The 26,485-nt window shown below is 38.8% G+C and overlaps 1 protein-coding gene across 48 annotated transcripts in view; it reads left to right on the top strand.

The window, feature by feature from the left end:
* Positions 1 to 26,485, top strand: part of SGIP1 (SH3GL interacting endocytic adaptor 1) — a 215,892-nt gene that overhangs the window by 140,702 nt on the left and 48,705 nt on the right. For 19 of the 48 annotated variants that reach the window (XM_074004426.1, XM_074004407.1, XM_074004504.1 and 16 more), the window contains 6 exons: positions 1,139 to 1,231; positions 4,162 to 4,236; positions 6,367 to 6,867; positions 13,655 to 13,782; positions 14,726 to 14,852; positions 18,959 to 19,024. In XM_074004426.1, the coding sequence (XP_073860527.1) occupies positions 1,139 to 1,231; positions 4,162 to 4,236; positions 6,367 to 6,867; positions 13,655 to 13,782; positions 14,726 to 14,852; positions 18,959 to 19,024 (990 nt within the window). Of the gene's footprint in view, positions 1 to 1,138; positions 1,232 to 4,161; positions 4,237 to 6,366; positions 6,868 to 13,654; positions 13,783 to 14,725; positions 14,853 to 18,958; positions 19,025 to 19,960; positions 20,021 to 26,485 lie in introns of all 48 variants that reach the window. The other 29 variants (XM_005543131.5, XM_045369515.3, XM_074004530.1 and 26 more) reach the window with 6 other exon arrangements.

Raw genomic sequence — 26,485 nt, 5'->3', positions numbered from 1 at the left:
GTCTGGGGAAAAAAATATGTATTTTAGAGTTAGGTCTGCTGCATCAGATCTTAGCTCTTCTGTTTTTACCATGGACACTTCATTAAACCACTCCAATCATTAGTTTCCTTTCCCACAAGTGGTACTGGTCTCAACCACATGGTGGTGGTGTGAGTATTCGAATAGATAGTAATAGCTACTGGCCTTGTGATATGTGTTTTATATACATTTTATATATACTATATTAATATATCTTTCATCTGTTAATTCTCTTCATAACTCCCTAAGGTTGCTTTTATTATCTCCACTTTACACTAAAGGAAGGCAGCGCAGAGAGGTTAAGCAACTTGCCAAGGTCCTACAGTCAGTGCAGAGGATAGATTCAAACCGCATCCAACTGACTTCTCATCCTGTCCTAGACGACATAATGAATGACAGGAGTACTTGCATAGTCCCTGCCACAGGATAGGGGCTGAGAAGCACTAACTATTTGCATTGTCATAGCTATTTTTAAAAATCAGAACAGAAAGCAGAAAGAAAGAGAAGAAATGTTAAATTCAGTGTCCTTAGGCCCAAAACCTAATTGCCCTATGTTAAACGTCTAAGCACTCATTTTTTCTGGTTCTTTTAACATATTCACCAAGCGTTTTTAATTTCTTTTTATGATGCTGTAAAAGGTTTATGTAAAAACCCTGTAGAACCCTTCAAGGATAGGAACCACTGCATAGAATGCAGGCATTTCGGTTTTGAAGCATATTCATAGGAGGCTTTAAATAAACGAACTTACAACAAAACAAGTGTTCATGGGGTTAATGTCTGGATTTTCAAATGGGTACCTGAAACAGAGCCAGTACATGTACTGATACTCAGAATGTCCTTAAGTGACCACCCAGGAAGAAAATGCAGATTCTGCTCTGAAAGTTTTTATGTAGCTATATGCACACACACAGATACTCCTCCCACCCACACTCTCACCACACTCCTATTTCTATTCTCTGCTTGAAAAGAATAAGGAGCAGCACATTCCTAAATTAATGTTTTAGTACTGAGACAAGAGGAAAATAATTTTGTAAAGCTCGAATTGAAATTGAAATTTTAAGTTCTAAAGTATGGGGATTTTTTTTAATTCTCCCTGGGAAATCTTCTTTTTTGTTTCCAGTTCTTTTAGACCAGCCTGAGATATGGGGTTCAGGCCAACCAATTAATCCAAGCATGGAGTCGCCAAAGTTAACAAGGCCTTTTCCCACTGGAAGTAAGTTACGTGTCTGCTCTGTCTGGAAAAATAAGTGACTCATTTTACTGTCTGTCTGCATAGTGAAACATGCATAGGCAACTCTTAGAAAGTCTACGTAAGCAACATTAGAACTGAATAATATTAAGAAGAGATGTTATTCTAACAGACTTTCAAGTTAAAGAACTCAGGGCAGCTTATGAAGACAGGAAGAAAATAATACAATAAAGCAAATTATTAACCTTGAGTCATAGCCTTTTCTGAAATCCCACATGCTTATTCATTCATTTATTCATTGTATATATGTAAGAATAAGAAGCAAGTGAGCTAAAGAAACTACTGCGTTCCGGGCATTAAGCTATCATATAACACAGAGGTGAACAAGTCTGATATGGTCTCTGCTCATCCTATAGAACAACTGAGGCTACACGGGACAGAAAGAACACATTGATAGAAAAGAGTGACAATTGGGGAACAAGAGAACTGAGGCTATATGGTAGACAGAAGCTGAGACAGTAGATCAGAGTAAATGTATGTGAAAGTTGCCATCGGTCTGGCTTCTTCCAGCATGACCCAGGTGGCTGGGAAAGGAGGTCCTGAAGATCTAGATAGCCCTTCACCGGTGATGGGTTGGGCTATTTGGACTGAATGGATGGTTCATCAGGCAAAGCCACCCTTCTTACAGATTTATTGAATTCCCTTTTCAGTATACTGCCTCTGAAGCATGCCGCCTGTGGAAGGCACTCTTTGGAGAACTGGATTTCAAAAAGATGCGTTTTGGGAGGAGGGAGATGCACAGGGTATTTTTGCTCCTTTGGGCTCACATACAGACCAACTAATACTTTTTCCAGTTCAGTATCTCCAGAGCTTGCACCTTGGTGCCTAAACATGATCCTGAGAATTAACCGAGGGGATTCATAATCAAAGGCTGAGAGGTTGTTTGTTGGAAATATTATTGCTATAAAGCCATGTGATCTAGCCTTTCCAAAGATGTTTCTCTCATTAAACAGGATAGGAAAAACATCATTATCAACAATTTTTTAAAAACTTCTGAACTTTGAAAAACATATATATATATATATACATATTTTTTTTTTTTTTTTTTTTTTTTTGAGACAGAGTCTCGCTCTGTCACCCAGGCTGGAGTGCAGTGGCGCAATCTCGGCTCACTGCAAGCTCCGCCTCCCGGGTTCACGCCATTCTCCTGCCTCAGCCTCCTGAGTAGCTGGGACTACAGGCGCCCCCCACTGCGCCCGGCTAATTTTTTTTTGTATTTTTAGTAGAAACGGGGTTTCACCGTGGTCTCGATCTCCTGACCTTGTGATCCGCCCGCCTCGGCCTCCCAAAGTGCTGGGATTACAGGCGTGAGCCACCGCGCCCGGCCATGAAAAACATATTTTTAAAATATTTGAACCACAGTGGCATGATTTTGAATGCTTTTCCCTGCAAAACAAAACCAGTGAAAAAGCTGTAACTTCTTTGAAAAGCTTTCTTTACAGACCTGAGCTATACAAGTGATCCCTAGAAAACCCTTTCCTAAATGCCAAGAAAGTAAGTGAATTGTTTATGGGGATGATGTATTGGTTTTAACTATTGGTATTTCAGAGTTGTGAGTCTTAAGTGCTGTGGTTGCACTTAGCACCATGCAGACTGTTGTTTAATTGATGTGCATTGTACCATTCTGCTCATTTTGTAGTTGCAGCATATGTTTTCTATTTTAGCTTAGTAGGCTTTTATAGTATTTTATTTGTTTTTATCGTATTTTGTTGATTATGACCTTGATTTTTGGCAGAGATCCTTAATCAGGAGCAGAGCCCCTGATTGACTGTTAACTTCTGTGGGAAAATATGATCCACTAGAGGTGTAGTTTTCAGAAGCTCATAACTAAGATTAAGAACCACATATTCCTAGGCTTTAGGATGAGAGTTGTTAGTCATACTTATTGTGTGGAAGAACAGGATGCTACCTAAAAATAATAAATAAAGTACGGGAAGGGGAGGAGGAGGGAGGAATGACATGAAAAGCTTCTTCCTAATTTAGTCAAGTGGAAGGCACCAGCAAGCACTCCCCAGCCATGTGCCCACCTGCCTCCCTCTGCGTTTAGGTTATGAGAGAGTGGACGGCATTCAGATTCACAGCTAAACTTTGGGATGGCCTATTGAATTAGTGTGAACTCTTTGAATCTACCAAATAGGGCCAGTGACAAGAAAACATACACTGAAAGAAAGAGGAAGAAGAAATGAACCCATTGAAACAGTAATTTCAAACTTTGCACAGAAAGTTGACAAGTCCAACTCAGAAGGGTGAATCTCTTCGTAGGGACCATGATACTTGTTTTGGCTGTAATTTTTGTCAAAGGAATCTGTTCATTCTTCCTTGACCCAAGGAGTTAGTTTGCTTCTAACTTTAAAAAATGTACTAAAATTTAAGAAATATAATTTTGAGAAATCTTTCCCAACTCAATCCGGACACCAAGATCCTGACTGGATTAAAAACCCCTCACAGGAGCCCCCACCCAACCTGTTATTTCCATTATCAAACCCTCGACTGTAACTGTCAGCTAACATGAGTTCATTCAGTCAGTCATAAATCCCTTGAGGCCAGAGGCTATTTTTATTCAACCCTATGACCCTAGTTCCTAGTACAGGAGGTAGGACATAGTTGTCGCTTGAGGTTTGTGTGTTGAATCATATTTAAATGAATAAAATGGTGATATTATTATTAATGTCCAACATTCTTTTGACATTCTCTTGTTCTCATAAAATGGAAGAATCTGAATGGGTTCTGCTTCAGTTCTTTGGCTTCGAAGTTTAAACAAATAGACCATTGATTGCTATTCCATTTCCAATAGCAGGAATATAACTGAAAGCCCAAATGCTGCTTATTTAAAGTGTGTTGTATAGCTTAGGAAGAACATGACCAATGATACTTGATTTCTTATCTCTTTGCAGCACCTCCACCACTGCCTCCAAAAAATGTACCAGCTACCCCACCCCGAACAGGATCCCCTTTAACAATTGGACCAGGTACGCTTTTATTTTTTCAGTTCTGGGATGACGTGTCAAACAGAGCAGTGGCCCTGGATGAACATGCCCTTGATGTGTTGAAAACTGTAGGCTACACAAAAACATTACAATGTTGACATTTAGTTTTGCTTCTATTAGAATTTCTTATGCAGATTTATTTTAAAGCACCACTTCCAGGTTTCACACAAAAAAATAGTAATAATTTCTCAATTAATTTTTCCTTGGTATAATTTTGTTGAATGAGGGCCATTTTGTAAAATGAAAGAAAAAAAACTCAATATGGAAAGTCATTGTTTAATTAACCCCTCACTTCATTGGATCTCATTTTAATGATTTACAAATTCATAATCTCAAAGCACAATTGGTATTTTTTCAAGACAATTTTGCTAAGACTGAAACTATCTAGTCTATGAAGACATAAAATGGTTCCTAGGGTGTGCAGTATACTGGTGGTGGGGAAATTCTTTTTCCAGTAGTCATTCAAGTATTTATTATCCCATGGCAAAGAGATATGTGAAGACTATGAAATACGGCAAGGAATTGCTACATGCCTGTAGACAGATAATGCTTAAGGCATATCTTTACCATCTATTAAAATCAATACTATGTATTCATACAACTTATAGTCTGCCAAGTCTTACTAGACTAGCAAGTCAAAAGTAGTAATGGCTGTTTTATGTGCCTGGGCCCTTAGAATGTGGTTGTTTATCACCTTCGGAATTCTATTGCAGCTTCATCTTTTGCTATTTATGCAGCCTGGTGAGTTTGATAGCTGCAGAGTAGGGCATTCATCAACAAAAGCAAAAGCAAGATGTAGTCATTTATGAAATTTATATTGACTCAAACCCAATAGAGAGTCATCCAGAGCTTCGTAAGTAAAGATGTTTGCAGGTTCAAGACATTTTGGCCCCTTGTATTTCCACAAATTGTGTTAGATATAAATATACCTACTAGCACAAGATTATAAATATTGTGGACCATGCAAAATGCTTCCCCATTTATCTACAGCTTGGAACCTTGAAAGTTAATTCCTTTCAAACTAGAAATATAGAAATACTAAGATGGCTCATATAGTCCAAAAGTTATATAAAGGTAAAGTGACTTCTGCTCATGCCTTCCAGTTGTTTAGGTAACAATTTGTAATGTGAATAATCTCAGTTTTTTAAAAGTGCAGTTCTTCATACAGAGCTGTAGAAGACCGTTTTTAATTTTTTCTCTTATTATTGCTATGAATTAGAAGGAATAGCTTATGCTAATATTTTAGCAAAACAGAGACTTTTCGGTATCATGACATCCTATAGATAAATATCACAGTTATGCCTATGATGTTGACAGGTTAGACTTAATGAGAAAATAAATTACTTAAAATTTTTTAAATTATTTTCTTCCCTATTAAGCAGGTATATATGTGACAGTTCTAATAAGTAGCAAATGCCTCCTCAATAATCTATGTGTGTATTGTGTGTGGGGTGTGTATATCTGTGTTTGTAAGTATCTTTGTGGTGATATCTTCTTAATCTTTGCACTGTGTTTCTGGTGTTTTTTAAGGTTGAGGATATACAGCTAAATATGATGTGATCACTTTTTTAAATTAACAAATATTATAATCAGTTTCACCAAAGTCTTGATTTAATATACGAGAGTAGACAATCTTAATAAAATATGAGGCCAGCTTTCACTTCTCAATTCTTTTTATGTTGTGTGATGTGTATTTTAGTAGGTCAGATTTTCAGAAGGGACCTTGCTTTTGGAATTTGCAGTCCCAGAGCGTGTACTTCTCTGTGAATCTGACACTAACTTCTCAAAATGATCATACTTTGTGCACCTGTGAGGAGCCTTTGAGAGCAGTATCATGCACGGCATTTTACATGATGGTCAAAGTAGCTGGCTTGTGCTCAGCTTGCGAAAAAGAGTAAATAATAGCATAAAAATATGATGCTCACTTTATGGAGGGGGGAATCTTTCCCCTCACCTTAGGCTCCTAATCCAATAAAGATATTTTTACATCATGAAGTACGCCCACTGAGGCACCTCACACAGCAATGTATTTTCCAGTCTTTGACTCCCTCCCTCAATCCCCACACAAATAATAAGTCAATTAAAGTTTAAAATCAACTACTTTAACCACAGGAAATGACCAGTCAGCCACAGAGATCAAAATTGAAAAACTACCATCCATCAATGACTTGGACAGCATTTTTGGGCCAGTATTGTCCCCCAAGTCTGTTGCTGTTAATGCTGAAGAAAAGTGGGTCCATTTTTCTGATACGTCCCCGGAACATGTTACTCCGGAGTTGACTCCAAGGGAAAAAGTGGTGTCCCCACCAGCTACACCAGACAACCCAGCTGACTCCCCAGCTCCAGGCCCTCTCGGCCCCCCAGGTCCCATGGGCCCCCCAGGGCCTCCCGGGCCTCCTCGCAATGTACCATCGCCGCTCAATTTAGAAGAAGTCCAGAAGAAAGTCGCTGAGCAGACCTTCATTAAAGATGATTACTTAGAAACAATCTCATCTCCTAAAGATTTTGGGTTGGGACAAAGAGCAACTCCACCTCCCCCACCACCACCCACCTACAGGACTGTGGTTTCGTCCCCCGGACCTGGCTCGGGCCCTGGTACGGGGACCACCAGTGGTATGTCTTACGCTTGAGTGTGCTTCTTGTGCCGGGGAATGGCCATGGCTGCTGCAGTGTGAGCAACACCCTCCTCCTGCCTGGCAGCTGGCTTCAGAGCTTCAGCCCTCGCTCCTCCGGTCTGGGTGTCCTGTGGCCCTGCAGCATGTCCTAGTCCATCAGATGGTAGATGCTCACAGTCATGGTCCAAGTCTGTGGATGTGTCCTGCCTTGCACTCTCAGCCCTTAGGTGTGCCCTGCCGTCTACCATGCAGTTAAGAGGTCTTGATTTCTAAAACAAAGCTGTCATGCCATTGTTTGGAATTCAGGAAAGTTCTAGGAAGACAGATTTCACATAGAGTGGGTTTCATGTTAAATGTCTGATTTCCTTGTCGGATGCCCCCACAAGGACACTAGGTTTTGTGGGCCAGTGTGTTGTGTGTGTATGTAGGCAGGAGGAGGCGGGTGGGTTTCTTTTCTTTTTTTTTCCAATTTTTTTCTTTTCTTTTTTGGTTGTGGAAGAACCACGTTAACCCCTCTAACTTCTTTAAAAAGATGTAAGGTTTGAAAAGGAGATTTTAGGAAAAAGCAAAAGGAAAAAAAAAAGAGAGAGACATATATTGCATCTGTAATCTCATCAAGCTGTCACTGAAGACAAACTTGTTCTCTGTTCTCACCAGTTGACACACTCATCAGGCTATGAGGTCAACTCTAAGTGTGGTGACAGGTGATGGACTCTATGCCAATTCTGACATTGAATTTTATTTTTTTTCCTTATTTGAAGCTTCATTTTGTGTGTTTTAATTATGGTAACACCTACCATGCATACTAAAGCAATATCAAGATTTTCAAATGCATCTTCCCCCATATCATTTATTCCACTCTTGCCCAAATTTGTCTGACAACACCCCCCAGTGCTTTCCTTCCTGTGCATGTGGGTTCAGTTTAGGGGCCTTCAGGGGGTGCCATGTATTTGTTTTTCATTTGCTGTGAAAGAGGCAATAAAGTGAAAGGTACTTAAATCTAGTAAGAGAGAAATTCTAATATTCAGTCATCATCACTGCCTCTTTCAATGAGGTCTTGCAGTACTTGCTCTGTGCTTGCAAATTCTTCTGTGCTTAAAGTGACAGAGTCCATGGTGATCAAGAAGAGGGCTAGGAGTTCACCTGTACTGCACACAAAACCAGTGTTTTATATTTTTAGGTGTGTATGCCTCCAGGTCCTCTTCCTCCCAAAAGGAAAACTATTCAAAGTCAGCAAGTATTTTTACCATAAGACCTTTGGGAGCCTTTATTTTGCAAATAATAGAAACTACAGTTTCTTGTCCTGGGCACCACACTGTTTGTTTGTTTGTTTCTTTTCTTTTTCTTTTCTTTTTTTTTTTTTTTTTTTTTCAGACAAGGTCTTGCTCTGATGCCCAGGCTGGAGTGCAGTGGCACCATCTCAGCTCACTGTAACCTCCGCCTCCTGGGTTCAAGCGATTTTCCTCCCTTAGCCTCCTGCGTAGTTGGGATTATAGGTGCGTGCCACCAGGCCCAGCTACTTTTTTCAGTAGAGACAGGCTTTTCAGTAGAGACAGAGTTTCACCATATTGGCCAGTCTAGTCTTGAACTCCTGGCCTCAAGTGACCCACCTGCCTCAGCCTCCCAAAGTGCTGGGATTATAGGCATGAGCCACCGTGCCCAGCCCTAAATGCTTTTTGGCCCTAAATGCTTTTTGTGCATTATTTCATACACCACCACCATGTGGTAGATACCGTTATCTTTCTCATTTTACAGATGGGAAAACTGAGGCTCAGAGATGTCAAGTAATTTGCCCAAGTTTACAAGCTGGAGGCAATGAACTGGATTCATACTCAGGTTTCTCTGATCTGGAGCCTATGTTGTTAACCAGTGTGGTCTCCAGGCACTTTTGTAAGGTTTGGTTATAAATATTCCAAACTTATTTGACTACTGACACCCATCTACACTGCACAGTGTCATCAACAAGATCACCTAAAGTCTTCTCTCAAAATGTACTCGGTCTGTGCTCCTCTAATTCTAGAGGGTTACAGCATCCATCTCCATTCCTCTATTGTTCTTTTAGGTCTTTGGGGAGATACAAAGCTCCTTATCTACCTGTAAAGATAATAAAGAATGACTATGTAAATCCTCCAAACCACAAACCCAAAGACGTTAGTTGTCCATTATAAAAGAGGGGTGTGTACTTTTATTTTCTATGCAGCTCTCCTAAGCCAGGCTCTCAGACTCCTGAAAGGACATTTAAAGAATACCCACCTCCCTCCAAGGGTAGGCCACAATGCTGTCCTCAAAGGAAACACCTTTATCAGGAGTAGAGAGGACAGGTGGCTTTGGTAATTCATCTGTGTTTCATCTAACACCTTTCATAAAGCTCTCGAAGATATTTGTCCAATTGAATTTATCACTAATCTAATTAGGAAGAAAGGAACTTTTGTTTTCTTTCTGGAATTTTTGAGAGTTTTGTTGTGATTTTAATGTTTAGCTTCCATACCCGTATTTGAAATTATTTTAAAATGTCACCAGTAAAGACTCTTGATCTTAATAATTGAGCTGGAAAAAGCTTGACTTTACTGGTATTAAAAGATTGGATTTCTAAGTAAAAGATTGAACTGGGTTACTGAAGCGTGTGAATAAATAAAACTCTGCAGCATGATCTCCTTAATTAAGTCCCAGTTTATTTGCTGCTTAATCTTTTATTGATGGAACATTTACAAGCTGGAAGAAATATAAATTTAAGATTGAAACAATAGGGTATGGCCTCATGTTTTAAAGATTAGCAATGCTTCTCACTACCTGCTTTTTATAACATCAGGCCTGATGAAACTAACTTTCTTGCACTTCTCGAAGCATATTTAATTGTATACCATTATGCACTCACTTTTAAAATGTTATCTACAGCAAGGTGACTGTCACTGACCAAGTATAGACAGTACTGATAACCTTGTGAATCAGAAGAGGCACCTGCTGTTGAAAAGCAGTTGGAAGTTAAGAATTTGCTCCAATAACTTCAATTTCCTTATGGCAAAAGTTATAAATACCTATTTTGGCCAGAACAGCACTTTACTGGAATGCAGACGCTGGTTCTTGGCAAAGGCTATCTCTTCTCCCATGGGGGTTGTGTGCCAGAGGCCGGGGGGAAAAGAGTTTTGTTGGCTTGCACCAAGTTTGAGGGCCAGGGAAAGAAAGGAGTAAGTAAAGAAAGAATGTTCAGTGCAACATTTTCCAACTTTGTAAACTAAAGATGTTATATGCAAACACACAAGTCAATAAACAAATTAGTCTGAGCTACCTGGGGTTGAATTAACTGAATATATTTCCTAACCACAAGTCTTTTAGAGCAGCAATGTCCAATACAGAGGTGCCTAGCCACATGGGGTTATTTTAATTATAATTATAGTTGCTTAACATTAATACAAAAAGTTCATTCTTTAGATACAGCAGCCACAATTCAAGTGCTCAGTGGCTATATGTGGCTAGCAACTATCTTATTAGACAGTTCTAGAATATTTTCACCATTGCAGAAAGCTCTATTAGTAATGTTTCAGGGCTTTTAATGTGTTAGTCATCAAAAAGGGAAACATAGCATATAATCATTTACATACATATTTAATGGTTTGTTCAAAGAAATGGTATAATTATGGTGTAAGAAACACAACTTGGGAAAGGTTGTTTAGTTCTTCACATATTTCAAAGTGCATATGTTTTAACTCACTTGATTCTCCCAGCAACAGCACGAACTATTAGCCTCATTTTGTGGATTAGCAAACTGAAGCTCAAAAAGGTAACTTAGCTGTAATCACAAAGCTAGTAAGTAGCAGAGCCAGGATACGGCCCCAGATCTGTTGGATTCCACAGACTGTGCCTTGACCATGTCTTCCAGCTGCTTCCACTGCTCCAGCCCAACACACACATAAAAAAAGAAATGAAAGTGGAAGCGGTAGATACGTGGTCTTTGGGGGTTGCCAAAGAAATTGATTAAACCAGCTTGAGAACAACCAATGGATTGAGAGCATGTCAATGGTTGCCAACCTTTTTTAACTCACAAAACTCAGTGTTTTGGGGGGTTTTAAAGTTAAACCTTAAACAGTGGTGCTGTCCAAATCATTTTCCAGCATTGTTCTGGAAATAAACACTTTTTAAGGGGGAAATGAAAATGCATTTCAAAATTGAAGAGTGAGGATAGAGATGTGCAAATGATAGCCATCTACACTAATAAAATGTGAAACAGTTGAGTAATTTCACAAAAGTATGTGAAGCCTTAGTTCAATTGTGAAATACCCCTCAGGCCCTGAATATCCTCTGCTAAGCCTCAGGGTTTGGTCAAGCAGGGTTTTAACTGAAATATCCTTGTCCTTCTAGCTGCAAAACAAATCAATTACTTCAATTCAGTACAGAAAAAAGTGATTTCAATGGGGCATCCATAAAGGAAAACAATTAACTTTTCAATGAACAACTTTTTTTTAACTTTTTAGTTGTATTTGTATCAAAAAACACAATCTTAATCATCATCACCAGTATCTACTACTTTCTATTTGTGTAGCATTTTATATAGTCAACATTTTCATAAGCATTTTCAATTTTATTTGTTACAAATACCTTGTAAGGTAGAAACAATGTCTCTTAAAACAAGGAAGCTGAGGTTTCAGGCCAGCAGGGCCAGAACTCAAATCATCTGGTTCTTCATCCAGTGTTTTTCAGTATTCCACACTGCCTTGGTGGTGGCTCCTTAGTACTTTCCCAGGCATCACTGAAAGGAGTTTAAAATTTTTTTTTGTACTGGAACATGTAGGAAAAGGATAAAGAGTTGGCTTTTTCTTAGAATTATTCAAAAGACTATTTCTTGGAAACAGACCTACAGATAGACATTTTGGGCCTTTCCTATGGCATGGTTTTCACAAAGCTAAATAGAACACCTCCTCCTCCATCACCACCAAAAAAAAAAAAAGTTCTGAGGCTTCACTGTTTAAAGATTTATTGATCTCTATGCTGTTGCTTCTGTCTTCTGAAAATATCCTGGGTGTAAATCTACTAACACAATAATCAAAAGAAAACTTTGTAGTGGGGCCTGTCAAAACATACCTTTTTTTAAAGAGAAGATTAGCCAAAGACTAAAAACATCTATATTGAGAGAGAGATGTGCAAGCCAAGCAAAAATAAGAACAGACTTTATGCAAAATGTGGGACTCTCCACCACAGTCCATCTCAAGCTATAAGAGATTGCATTTAAGGGCGTGAGCTTCGGAGGTACATACACAGTTTTAGCTACATGACCTTAGGCAAGTTACTGAACATCTCTGAGCTTCAGATTCTGCATAGATGCCTAACAGTACCTACCTCCAAAGCTTGTCAGGGGAATAAGGTAATACGTGTAAAGTGCTTAGCATAGACCCTGGCCCAGTAGAGAAAAAAAGTAAGAATACAGGTGGTAGTGGTAGAGGAAGGTGGAGATAGAGAGGGAGCGGGGGTAATAATTAGTAGGTTTCACACTAATGTGATTACACATAGAATAAACAACACAGAGAAACACACTCAGGATTTCAGATTATTTAAACAAAAGGCACAAGGTTTAATCCCCCAGGGACTCTCTTAAAACACAGCAGATTTCTGAAATGATAGGTTTTGCTGCTCAACTTCAAAGCTTTTGAGAGTCTGAGAATTTGGAGACTGAGATGCTGATATAAAAACTCTCCAGAGAGCCCAGTTTTGTGGTGTGTTGTTTGGGAGGTGGTGAGGGGGTGGCAGGTATGGGGGATGAAGTGTGGATATTTTCCCAGGGCAGGATTTCTTCGAATTTTCTTGGGATGATTTGAGACCTGTGTTTCTAACGGAAGTGACAAAAACCTCAGGAGCAGTCGGAACTTTTCTGAACAAGAACGGTTTGAACATTGATTTGACTTTTTAAAGGTTTTTAGTAAAGTTTCCCTGTGTATCTCAGACATACGACTGAAGTTAGGCAGATTCCTGAATCCAGAGACCCCACTGGTGTGCTGACTGATGTGCATGCCAGCCTCTGTGTGTCTTCTGTGTTTCATGCGCTTGTCATTGACAGCCAGAAAAGTAAATCCAAGAGGCTCTTTCAAAAATCATCGTGGGCAAACTCTGCATTGACAGATTCCCAAGCAGCCTCCTTCACAAAATAAAATCCTCTAAATTCAGTGCATTTCTGTTATTAAGATTCTAAATACAAAGTATTCATGCAACATCTAATTTATTTTCTTGTATTTTGTCTTTTGCTTACCATCCAGTGTTTGGGTACATTAATAAAGTTGGCGCTCATACTTTAACTACAGTCAAAAGCATAATTCTCTTAATCACATTTGAAGAAGAAAAGCCTAAAGTGGAAAAAATCATTCATCTTCCTTCAAGTTCTAACCCCCATTTTCATCTTGGACATAAACAAATTCTAAATACATGCAAAATGCAAGAGAATTTATTATGTGTTTAGTGTGTATATGATGATAATGAAAGGCACCTACCACGCAGCCAAGAGTCTTAAGACCTTACCTTCTGTCACAGAGCAATAAAAGGATTTACCTTTCCCTGGGTGTCACATGACAACAAAAGGCAATGAGCTTCTGCCATCACCCGTAGTGGAACTGAGTAATTTTTTTTCTTTATTAAGAAAAAAAAGAGAAAAAACAAAATGCTACAGTGTTTAGTGTAGTAACTGCCAAGGCAAAAATAAATAAATAAATAAATAAATGTGTCCGGGACTGGCATTGTACTGTGATAACAGCGCTTTGGCCCCCTGTGTTTCCAGCCATTTTTAATACCAGCTTGTTTTTCAGGTGCATCATCCCCTGCTCGACCAGCCACTCCTTTGGTTCCTTGCAGCAGTACCACTCCACCTCCACCCCCTCCCCGGCCTCCATCCCGGCCAAAGCTACCACCAGGCAAGCCTGGAGTTGGAGATGTGGTATGTTCCCTTCTGCTCTGACTTGCTCAGAAACAGTGAGAATGACAAACAGAAGCTCCAAATGCCCTCAGGTCTAAGCGTTTAGAGAACTTGTACAAACAACCTTGACAGGTGGCATCTGAAAGACAGTCACTGTGGTATGAGTGTACATTTCAACCCTCCTCAAATTTCTGCCATCTTTCAAGCCAACGTCTAAAATGACAGGCATGGTATGCTTGGGCCCTCATCTCTGCTACAGTGGGTTAGATGCAAATGATGATAGTAACATTCAATAGCACTAAATCCTTTAGAAAGAGAGCTGTTTCACAATATTTGTCTGATATTAGAAAACTCCAAGAGAGGGCAAATCTTGGTTTCTGATCCCAGAATGCAGATGACTTATTCATAGTAGGCACACTATGTGAATATACAGTGAAGGAGTGGTGGCTTGGGGAATTTGTTGCAGAAGTTTCTTGCCGTGTGTTTTAAGGCTGAGGAGTGGAAAACATTCTGTGTGAACAATTAAGAGAGACTTGTGGCAGAGGTAGATTTCTTTGGCATTTGCACACAGGAGTCACAAACAAATGATGTGCATAGTATTTGGCTGAGCTAGCACAGTATAGTATTTTTGTATTTTGTTAGCTTTAGATGAGTATGAACTCTCACTCTGTGTTACCTGCTGAGTCCCTGAGGGCATGTGAGTTCGGTGCTGAAACAGACCCACTGACCGTGTCACAGATCCCAGCTTCTCTAAGCTCAGGTTTAGCATATTATGGTTTATCGTTTCTCCAGCTCAATTCCACAAACTCTCGTATAGATATAATTAATTACAGTGTAAAAATGGTGTCGTCTATTCTTTAAAAACCTAAGTTGTCGTATCTGGGGCTGGGAGACATTAACAATATGGAACAAAAATGCTGCAACCTGTGTATCTAACTTTTCATCTCTTTTCTTCTCCTTACAGTCCAGACCTTTTAGCCCTCCCATTCATTCTTCCAGCCCTCCTCCAATAGCACCCTTAGCGCGGGCTGAAAGCACTTCTTCAATATCGTCAACCAATTCCTTGAGTGCAGCCACCACTCCCACAGTTGGTAAAAATTCTCTCCTCTCTTTTAATCCGTTTGTGGTTTTGACTGGCTATTTTTAATTGTCTGAAATCCCCAAGGCCCTGTGTTTCTAGTTGAAATTGTTTTGCTGTGTGTTTTGCTACTATTACCTGACTCTTCTTTTAAAACCAACTTCTCAGCAAAGGAGGCAAAGTGCTTTACCTAAGCAAATAAACAAATACAAGAACATTAACGCCTGTGTTTTGCAGGAATTTTCTTATGCTGTTCCATACAGAGCTATTCAAAAAATAAGGAAGAAATCGCCAAGGAAGGTCTTGTAATTTAGATATTATTTCTTAAATAAAAATGTCTCCTTTGAGGGGAAATGTTTGTTTAAATTCCAACCATGTACCACATCAGAAATCACAAAATTTAGAACCTGTATTTTCTTGAAGCTTTCATTTCTTCATCATTTTTGGGTGTCCTTATGTTGACAAATGGTATAAACATCGGCATTGTGAGACCTGAGCAAACTTTTCGGCATTTTTTTTTCTAGTGCTTTTCAGTGATGTGTGGTCAATTTTCCCAGAGAAATAAGGCATTTTCAGGAAATGCCTTTATGCCTCTTTCCTTATGCTGTGATGAAAATGAAGAGTTGAGAATGGCTGTTCAGCTGGATGGTTTTCCAAGGTTTCAATGCTTCATTTTGCCTGGAGCATCATTCCCCTTTCCAAAGCTGGTCTCTCTCTTTTTCCACCTCCCAGCAGGAGACAAGGTCCTGTTGCCTCTCTCATTTTTGCATGGTGTCTCCCACCTAGGGCTTTCCCATTCCATTTTTCCCATGGGATTCCCATTCCCCACTGTCTTCCTTTGTTGTCGGAACTCCCCTCCGGCTCTTCCATAGTGTAAACCACTTGGCCCATCCCACACTGCTTGGGAGAATGGTTAACTAAAGCTAAATAAGTTCCTTCTGCTACTCTTGGAAGAGTAGAATGCACAGTTGCCTATGTGAGAAGTAGCTTGATCAAAGTCTGAAGCCCTTCTGGAGAAAGAACTGCCTATTTTCCCAGAGAAATAAGTTAAGGTGTGCCTCTTAAGTCCCCCAAAGGGAATTTAAACTACATCACATGCTTTATATTTTTAATCAGATCCTCCCAAAAGAACCTTTCAAGTTTGGTGAAAATAGAGCCAGCTACCTAGTTTCATGTGAGTTAGCAACAGACAGATATTTAACATTATTTATGTAGCCAAGTTTGTTCCTGTCTGCAACATCAATTGGGGCAATTTAGGGCTTCCTATCTTTCAATGCCTAGTAACTCATTTCCCTCTGTTTTGTTTGTTTGTTTGTTTCTGTAACTTTTTTTAAAATTCTATCCCCTTAATACTTCTTGATTGCTATAAGCCATTCCCCACACTGTCACTCTTTTTCAAGATGAGTTGTTTCACCTCCTTCATGTGATTTGCCTTGTTGGTCAGAGAGGAAAGTAAGAGTAAACTGTCACTCAGAAACCTGGCCCCAAGTGACCTCAGATAAACCTGTAACATGTTCTTTCAATGCACTGTGATTCATAGAGAAAACAGCACACACAAAGAATTTGAACTGGCCAAGCGCAGTGGCTCATGCCTGTAATCCCAACACTTTGGGAGGCCGAGGAAGGCGAATCACGAGGTCAGGAGTTCGACCAGCCTGGCCAACATAGTGAAACCCCATCTCTACTAAAAATACAAAAATTAGCCGGGTGTGGTGGCGGGCACCTGTAGTCCCAGCCACTCGGGAGGCTGAGGCAGGAGAATCCCTTGAACTCGGGAGGCGGAGGTTGCAGTGAGCCGAGATCGTGCTACTGCATGCTCTAGCCTAGGTAAGAGCGAGACTCCGTCTCAAAAAAAAAAAAAAAAAGAGAGAATTTGAACTTTGTGCATATTTGTACAATGTGTTTCTATACTCTCTGCCGCAGAAATCTCAAATCCTGGCCAGAAACTTTGATTCTTAACACATCTAGTATGGGTTCTTTCAAGATGAACCAGAGCGGGTTTAAAAAATATATATAGCCATGTAAGACAATAGTCACATTGCTTTATTACTAAGGAGCATACTGATTTAATCTGTTTGATTTTGTTGTGTTTATTTGGTGTCCATCTTCCTGCTGAATTCCTCACCCTCCTGCTCTGTCTTTTCACCTGCTGTGGGTCACCTGACAGCCACTTTTCTCTGAAGTAAATATATTGTCAAGACTGACTGTCCCCAGGCTTCCTGTGCACTGCTCTTCCTCTCCGGAGAGGATGCGCTTCGGCTGTTTAACACCAAAAGGCCTAATCACGACTGACTTGGAATGTCAACTTAATGTAGTCAAATGGTGTGAGGGAGGTAGAGAATTTCAGCAGCAAATTCTCTGAGGTTGATAGCTCAACATTTCCCTCCCACCACAATACTTTTTTTGACATTTCCTATGGTACTTGAGCCAAAATTGGGGCAAATCTAAAGTAATTCAAGAACTAAAGTTTTAAGAGCAAGTCTAAACCTTCTACACAGCAATTCATGTAAGAAAATGCCCCTAAATGACTTTGGATATGAAATGTCTCATGACAGCTGTGATTACACAATAGCAAGTCTGATGCCACAGCTGAAAATAGGACTTTTTGTGTATTGTCACACTCGCATAAGGAAGAGCTCCTATACAACTGCCTTTTACTGAATTGACACCCTCGATTGAAAAATGTACCATTATTTTATATACAACTGAGAAAGGGGAGAAAAACTACTGGTTGAGCTAACATAAAATGCTTTTTTATTACATTAATTATTTCAGACAGGTTAGAATGTGAAAAAGTGCACAGTTTAGAATCAATGAGCCAGGTTTGGTGGTGTGCAGTGGTAATCTGGTGGTAATCCCAACTGAGATGGGAGGATTACTTGACCCCAGGAATTCAGGACAAGCCTGGGCAACACAGCAAGATTCTCATCTCAGTTTTTAAAAATAATAAATAAATAAAAAGAATCAATGAAAAACAGTAAGTTCTTTTGCATTAGTAAAAGCTCACAGGACCTCTACTATATGATTTGGGGGGAAATCCTATTAATATTATGAGGATAGGGAAATTGCTTAAAGTTACTCTAAGAACCAAGCTCCTTGACGTTTCAAGATACAGAGATAACAATAGAGATAATGAGGAATATTATCATTAAATTGTAAATATGGAGTCAAGCTAATAGAATATTTTCCAAGGAACATTATTCTTTGTGGAATATTTTTTCTACCCTCATCCATTTCATTCTCTGCATTTTTCTTTCTTACTGGTCTTTGTACAGATTTTATTCCATTTTCTATTAAAGTTGTAATAGTATGCATAAGACCTGTGACATTGAGTACTTTTTAAAAATCACATAGAGTCAAAATCCCAATTACTTGCACTTGTTAGTTGCTGAGAAGGGAGACCTTAGAAAGAGCTGAATTGGTTACAGTCCAGAGCACCAATTCATGCATGATGTTGTGACCAATTTACAAAGACATTCAGACACAGCTGGATACCATAGACAAAGATAAAATTATGATAATGCTGTTCAAAATTAACAGTCCATAACTATCAAAGGCAGGTGCAAGGCAAATTGAATTTGGATACTGATGAGGCTGAAATGGGATAGTTCATACAGGGACCTTGGATTTATACTGTTGCTTTTTTATGGCCATGTTAAAAGCATCTACTTTCCCCATGGGAGGAAGGTGCATACTGAGTGATCCTATTGAGCTGTCAGTGCTCTATCAGGAGATTCTTGTTGATGGACATATGTCTGACCATTTGAGAATTGTGTTGGAGTGAAATACACTTGCATAAGTCAATTTTTAATGACAGTTCCTTTAGCAACTCCCTGAGAAGATGGGGCGTGACTTCTTCCCTGGAGCTGACTTCAGACAAATTCACAGATGCTAAACCCTGGCTTTTTTTTACATTTTAATTTCCTCTCATAGAATCATCACAAAATAAGCAAAACACTTTTTTATATCGTAATCATAATTCCAGTGTTTTCAGTTTTGTTTCCTTTTTCCATTAAAATGATTCCTGTGTTTCAGTCAGTAAAGTGGGCTTCTTGATTTCATTTGGGATTTGTATTTGTGTTTTTGTTTTCCATTCGTTTATGTTTCTTTGGTTCGTAGTGTCAGAAGATGATGTTTTTTATGACAAACTGCCCTCGTTTGAAAGGCGCTGTGAAACGCCTGCAGGTATGGTGCTAGCCAAGTGATCTCTAGAGACCTAGATTCCAAAAATCCAAGTCATTATCCATCTGAATGCTATAAACTTCATGGACATGCCCCTCACCTCATGAGTGTCCAGTGCCTCTCAGATGTACCCTGTATATTTACTGTTCCTCGTGGAACTCATGCCACTGAAATTTTTTAAGTGACTATATTAAAAAACAGCAGGTTGCATGACAGTTTCTCAGTGAAGAGGTTCAAAAAAGGTGAGATGCTATTGCTGTGTGAATTTACAAAGGAAAGAATAATTTAACTGCTCAGAATTACATGTCCGGTCACTGCTTTTTAATTTAAAAATAATAGAGCATCATTAGTAATCTTGTTTTCTCTTTGGTACATAGGTAAAGGGTGTTTTGTGTCTGGATGCCTAAGGTGATTCCAGGGGAGGGGATGGAAGATATGTGACATCTTCCCTGAAATTTATATTGATATGCAATGCTTTGTCATTTAAAACCTAAGCTAATGTTTTCTACAATCCATAACTCTGAGTTTATCTTTTTGGAAACATAGAAGGGGATGGCATTGAAGATGAAATGGATACAGCAATTGCTGGATGACAGTTTGCCCAAATTAGTGCAGTTAAAATATGCTGACGCCCCTGCATGGCCAGGAAGACTTCCGCTCCATGCACACAAGCACCAAGTATCAAGCGACCACCAACACATGCCCATTCCTTTAGGCCTCCATAGCTTTGCTTTTGCTTTCTGTTTCCTGAACTTTAAAAAAAAAAAAAAAAAAAAAGCATAGATTGCCAGCCTTTCCTTTTTCCTGCACGCTAATGGCATGTAGTGCCTCCACCCTTCCCTATAGTGAGATTAATGACCTGCTCTGTAACTCACATTGTGTCCTTCTCTCTCCCTCTCCTTAACCCTTCCCATCCCGCTTCAACTCCTGGCCATACAGAGAATGAACAGCCTTCCCTCGTTTGGTTTGACAGAGGAAAGTTTTATTTGACTTTTGAAGGTAAGTAGTGCATAGCATACCAGATTCTAATTTATACTCCTCCTCATCCTTATTTCCTCATTTGCATTTCCAAGTCCCAGTTCTCTTCAAAAGTTCTGGTCTCGCTTTCCATATGAAAATGCTATGGCTACTTAGAAAATATTCAACACTAAAGGAAATACTACATGAATTTGGTTTGTATATGATCTTCAATTTTTTCACATTAAAAAAGTTCAAGCTAATTTGCAGTTAATATTGGTTATTTAATGAACTAAGGTCAATTGAAAATAAAACAAAACAAAACAAAACACACTTTTTTGGCCAAGGAACTTAACTCTGTCAACCAGGGCTCTTTCCTAACTCTTTTGCAAATGCAGTGCAACAAATATAAAGACATTTTTGATTGGTATTGGCATTTAACTTGTTTTGGATGATTAATATTTTAGATGCAACATCTATTATTGTAAAATCTAAATATGTAAAAACATTCTTATGACAAGGAATGCTGCATAAGAGATCAGAAAAATTGGGAAAAGAAAAAAAGGAGTATATTAGTAAGTTTGATCTGCATCTCCTGAAATTGCAATTAAGATAACTCCAGTAAAATGGACAACTATTGCTGGACTTGCCATTTTAGAAGATTAAGGAAAATATACATAAATGTAATGTCAAATATCTAACCTCACTGTTTGATCATTTGTTATATTCTGCATTAAGGATAAGCATTCTTCTGTTTTCTATTTAAGTTCTAAATCATCTTAACAGGCCAGTCATTTGATTAAATGGTCCATTTAAACTAATGGTGGGGGAAGAGGTTAAGTAATTTAATTTATGGGCCATCTTACACATAAAAATTTATCACATAAAATCCTACTTTCTAGGATTTTAAATAGCTACATTTACCCCAGGATCAAAAGTTGGCCAAAACACATTTCACTCTAGAATTGAATCTAAATATTGAACTTGTTTTTGTGTTTCATGGCAACAAAATAGAATTTTTGTAACTTGAGTGTGTGTTTTAATGCAATTTTAAAAACCAGAATGGCTGATATACATAAATAGTTTGTATAGTTGTGGCTTTTTTCTCTCAACAATGAATTTTGCTTGCAAGATAGTCATAGAGATGGAAGTTCTTAGGTAGAACTTACCCAGAAAAAGCTTGGGTAGTATTAGGAAAGATGGTCTGATTTCAAATTTCGCAGACATCCTGATTTCTTGAACTGGCCTCGGCAGAAGACAGGTGAATAAGCAGTCTTCAGGAGAGGATGTATCTTCTGCACATGAAGTCAAAGCCTTCATTGCCTTGGGCCATTAATTTTGTGATAACCAAGATGCAAAGTCCGCAACTTGTGACCTCCTAAATTTTCTCTTTGAATTAAACGAAATTAATAAGTGCCCAGGTATTTTTTTTTTTTTTTTTTTTTTTTTTTTTTACTAATCGGCATGTTGCCAAAGAAGAAACTCCAGTTGTATAGGTTGGTAATCTTGAGGTAAAGCAATACCTGTATACTTAAAGGCACTTTGGTTCCATCTGGTCACATCAGATGATGTAGTTTACCTTCTTTTAACTAGGAAATTAAGCAAGGCACTTTGCCAACCCTCAAATAATTGTCTGGAGCTCAACAACAACAACAACGACAACAACAACAAAAAACTCTGACAGTTTTTTGTTGTTTGTTTTGGCTAGTGTATGTGTCAGCTTATTGTTTATGCTTTATTGTGGATCTATTTTGAGAGACAGAGAGAGATCCTTTTTGAAGAAACCAATCTAAAGACATTTTTGGTTGTCTGTTTGTTTTAAAAATACATATTATCAATCAAATATAAATATTTAATAAATGTATAGAATAACATATCACATTTTATGAAAATATATTTGTCAGTAGATTTCTGGGTATTTAAACTTGGTAACATTGCCATTTTAATTAGTGAGATCCAAATTCCTTAAGCATCTCAACTTGGGCCAAGAGAAGTCATGCGAGAAGAGTTTTAATAGAAATTAATTGAAATCTCTAGTACTGTATTATCTTAATCTTGGACTTTGTTCAAGTTTAAGTATAAAGGAGGCTACTTGAAAGGATATGTGAATAGCTGTATCAAGAATGTCGGTGTCACTGTTTCTCTCGCTAAAAAATGTTTATGCAGGTAAAAGTATATTCAAATGCACATCAAGGGAAGCCTTAGAAGAAGCTAAAAAACGATGCCTTGCTATCTCTGAGCAAAAAAGGCTATATTTTTTACATGGAGATTTGTTTTCATCATGTACAGTCATTAGACTTGGGTATTTTTAGCTAGTAAAACCTAGAAGAATTTTTTTTAATTTTTCTGCTGTGATGATAAAATGACATAGAAATGGTGACAATTTAATTTACCTTGAAAATAGGGCCCCCGCCTAAATTTTTATACTGCAAAAACATTTTCCTTCAACATGCTTTATTGAATAGGATTTCTAACATATTCTTTTAGGGCACTCTGGTTTTACCTGCATTTGTTATTATTAATATTAATTATCATTATCTTCAATTCTTCATTCAGGGAATGTAGAAGAAGAAAGATTCCCACATCAAAATAGTCATCAGTTCCAAATAGCTTTTCAACTATTATTTATTGACTTCTAAATAGTATTTTTATAGTGTTCAAAACCCTATTCTGTCTTATTCATCATTTTATTCTTACAATGCTTTAGATATCATTATCACTTAGTCAATATTTGAGCTACTGATCAACCAATCAACTAAGTGGCCTGTGACTTTATTTGAGGATAACATGAGGTGCTTCGCACTTCCAAATTTAAGTTAATAATAGAGATAGAAAAGTGTTAGTGGTTCTAATTCACAAGTCCTAGTGCTTTTCTGAATGTTTTACTTTTAGAAACAGCTTCACTGAAATATGAATTTATAATAAGAATTATATTTATTTTAAGTTGGGAAACTCAGTAAAGATTGCAAATGGTGATTTTTTTTTTTTTTTTTTTTTTTTTGAGACGGAGTCTCCCTCTGTCACCCAGGCTGGAGTGCAGTGGCGCGATCTCGGCTCACTGCAAGCTCCGCCTCCCAGGTTCAGGCCATTCTCCTGCCTCAGCCTCCAGGGGCTCCGCCTCCCAGGTTCAGGCCATTCTCCTGCCTCAGCCTCCCCGGGACTACAGGCGCCCGCCACCACGCCCGGCTAATTTTTTGTATTTTTAGTAGAGACTGGGTTTCACCGTGTTAGCCAGGACTGTCTCAATCTCCTGCCCTCATGATCCAACCGCCTCGTCTTCCCAAAGTACTGGGATTAGAGGCGTGAGCCACCGCGCCCGGCCCAAATGGTGATGACTTTTTAAATTCATCAAAGACTGTATCCTATTGAAGCTATCAAGTATTCTGAGGTGGGAGGGCAAGATATTTTCATGACAAATATTAAATAGAAGATAGGACTGCTAGATATTTGAACAATTCCCTAGAGTGTTTGAACATCTAGATGTTTCCAGAAATGTGCTGCACTTTTCCTTGGTTAGATTTTTAAACTACAAAATCATCTCATATGTGGTGATAAAAAACAAACAAACAAAAAGTCTGCTGCCTTAAGTTCTTAAATGGCCTCGTGTGGGAATATCAGCTCTATCGTCTGCTCATGTAGCCTCTTAGACATCTCACACACTCTCATCTCCAGACTGCTCTGTGCTGCTGTTTACTGGTCTTTTCCCCATCATTCCCACCAGGAACATCACATGTCTAGCAGTATCCTTCTCTACATTTCAGTCTCTCAGATGAACTTGTCCACCTGTTTCCTGACAAAATCCTGACTCTTAGGAGCCATCAGTTCCGTAGAACTCTCCATGGAGACCTCTCTTCAGTCTTCGGTGGATTGTTCATCATGGGACTAGCAGGCAGAGTTTGGATTCTCTTAGTTCCCTATTGCTACTTCCAAAGCCTTCCTGATTGTGAGAGCAGCCATCTGATAATTCTACCCTCTTCCACTCCTTATTGCTGTTAACAGTTGACGGCAGAGCAGTCCTCTGCATTTACGTTAGAGGTGTTGGCAGCTTGCGTGTCATCCCCTGTGCCACCTCACTTCCCAGCATCATCCTGTGACATAGAGTGTATGTGTGTGACCTGTCTCACACGCTGGCTCCAGGGCCTCTTGATTTTTGCTCCAACAAGCTTTCTCTCCACTTTATTCAGTACTCCACACCTCTGGCCACACCCTGGAAATCGTTCCCCTGGCAAGTCTCATTTCAGCTGTTTCATAATTAAGAATTTGTCACCCTTTTTGTACACCAGGGACTTTAGGAAGCAATATTCTTTCATTCAACAAATATTAAGTGACTGCCTACTGTATACTAGCACTGTCCTGGGCACTCCCCACTAGTGAACAAAACAGAAAAAATCCCTGTCCCCGCAGAGGTTATGTTCTACTGTGGAAAGTTAAAAATAAAAAGATAAATAAGTAAAATATATATAGTATGAATATGATAATGAGTTCTATAGGAAAAATAAAATAGGAAAGGAGAATAGAGTATAGTGAGGGTTGCAGTTTTAAATTGGGGGATTTGAGGTTGAAAAATGAAAAATAAAATAAAAATAATAATGAATATGAGTAGTTAACATCTGAGAATTTACCATGTGTAAAGCAGTCTCCATCTATTATCTTATTTCACCTGCACAACTCACTGATGCAGAAACTGAGATTCAGGTAATGTAAGTAACTTTCACAGGGTCACACAGTCAAAAGAGACAGAGTGGCAGGGTACAGTGGCTCACTCCTGTAATTCCAGCACTTTGGGAGACCGAGGCGAGTGGATCACCTGAGGTCAGGAGTTCAAGACCAGCACAGCCAACATGGTGAAACCCCACCTGTACTAAAAGTACGAAAATTAGCTGGACATGGTAGCATGTGCCTATAATCCCAGCTACTTGGGAGGCTGAGGCAGGAGAGTTGTTTGAACCCAGGAGGCGGAAGTTGCAGTGAGCCAAGATCATGTCACTGCACTCCAGCCTGGGCAACAGAGTGAAACTCCATCTCAAAAAAAAAAAAGGAGACTAATGATTCAAACTCTGGCCACCTATCCAGAGGCCACTCTGCTCCATCACCTCACCCTACTGTACCTACATAATCTCATTCAATCCTTACCACAAAGGTTTTGCCCTAATCTAGCCTTCTAGCTCTCTAATTTCCTGATACTACATCTAATTTTTCCCTTTTATTTTTAGTTGACAGCTAATAATTTTCCTATTTATAGGATACCAAGTAATATTTCAATACATGTGTATTATGTATAATAATCAAATCAGGGTAATTAGCATATCCATCATCTCAAATATTTCTCATTTTTGGGGTTGTGAACATTCAAAATCCTCTTTTTGGAAATATACAGTAAATTATTGTTTTCAATATTTACCATACAGTGCTATAGAATACTAACAGTTAGTCCTCTTACCTAGTTGTAATTTTGTACCTATTAACCAGCCTTTGACCCCACTGAGACCTCTGTCCTCATGTTCTTCCTGTTCTCAGTCCACTAACCCAGGTGGAGACACTCAAGTTCTTTTCATTATCCAGATGAGACCTGAGAGAGGAAAAATACGTTTCTGAAAGGACCTTAATCATTTACATAATAGGAGCTACATTTTTTCTCTTTGGAGTTATATTATCTCTGTGAAAAAAATAAACGCTTGGGTATTTTAAATGTCTGACCATCTTAAGCAGGTTATTAAATACCCCTGCTTAGTAATTGGCAAGTCACAATTATAGCCATAGAGCATTCGACTTTTCTTACCCTGACGTAGCAATAAAGCAAGAAATGAACAGGTCAAATTTCTCACATGCAGTCACAAGAATACTAATTCATTCATCTGAGAGTCACTAAAGAAAGGAAAATTGGAAGATATGACCAATTTTCTGGGAAGCAATGGCTATGCCAAATTCACATTATTCTCAAGTGGGACATAGTACTTTCCCCACTGAAGGCCCCTTTCAATCTATAACAGGAAAATGTTTAAGTACCCACTCTGCAAATCACAGCATTAAGTACGACCAGGTTGGGGAAACAATACAGAAACATTAAAAGCAGTTTTACAAGACTGTCTTCATTAGAAATATTAGAACCACGCTCCCTAGCTATTCTGAGTTTTTATATGTGGACTGTATTGTATATCTAAAATGAAAAATTCATTCTATTAAAATAATTGAAGGTCACAGAGAGTTTTTTTAATAGCCTAAACCTGTTAAGAAGATTAAAGTTGAGCTGAACCTGCAAAATGTTCTATCAGGCAGTTCTGCCAGGGTTTCAGTAGTATACTTTACCTCTTCATAATAAATTAGTTGCTTGGTTCTGAAAATTTTGACATTGACCAGCATGCTGATTATACTTGGTGTCCTGCTCTTTGAGGCAGTTGTCCTGTCTTATTCATGGTTAGTGTAGGACTGTCATGCTAGTGACAGAACAGAAAGCCAGCAAAGTGTCCCCTGTTTCTGGCCTGAGGCCTAGGCCAAAATGGAAGGAAT

This window comes from Macaca fascicularis, chromosome 1 (genome assembly GCF_037993035.2).
Source record: "Macaca fascicularis isolate 582-1 chromosome 1, T2T-MFA8v1.1".
NCBI classification, from domain to species: Eukaryota; Metazoa; Chordata; class Mammalia; order Primates; family Cercopithecidae; genus Macaca; species Macaca fascicularis.
The sequence above is the reverse complement of the archived record's forward strand: the minus strand, read 5'-3'. Positions and strand labels throughout refer to the sequence as shown.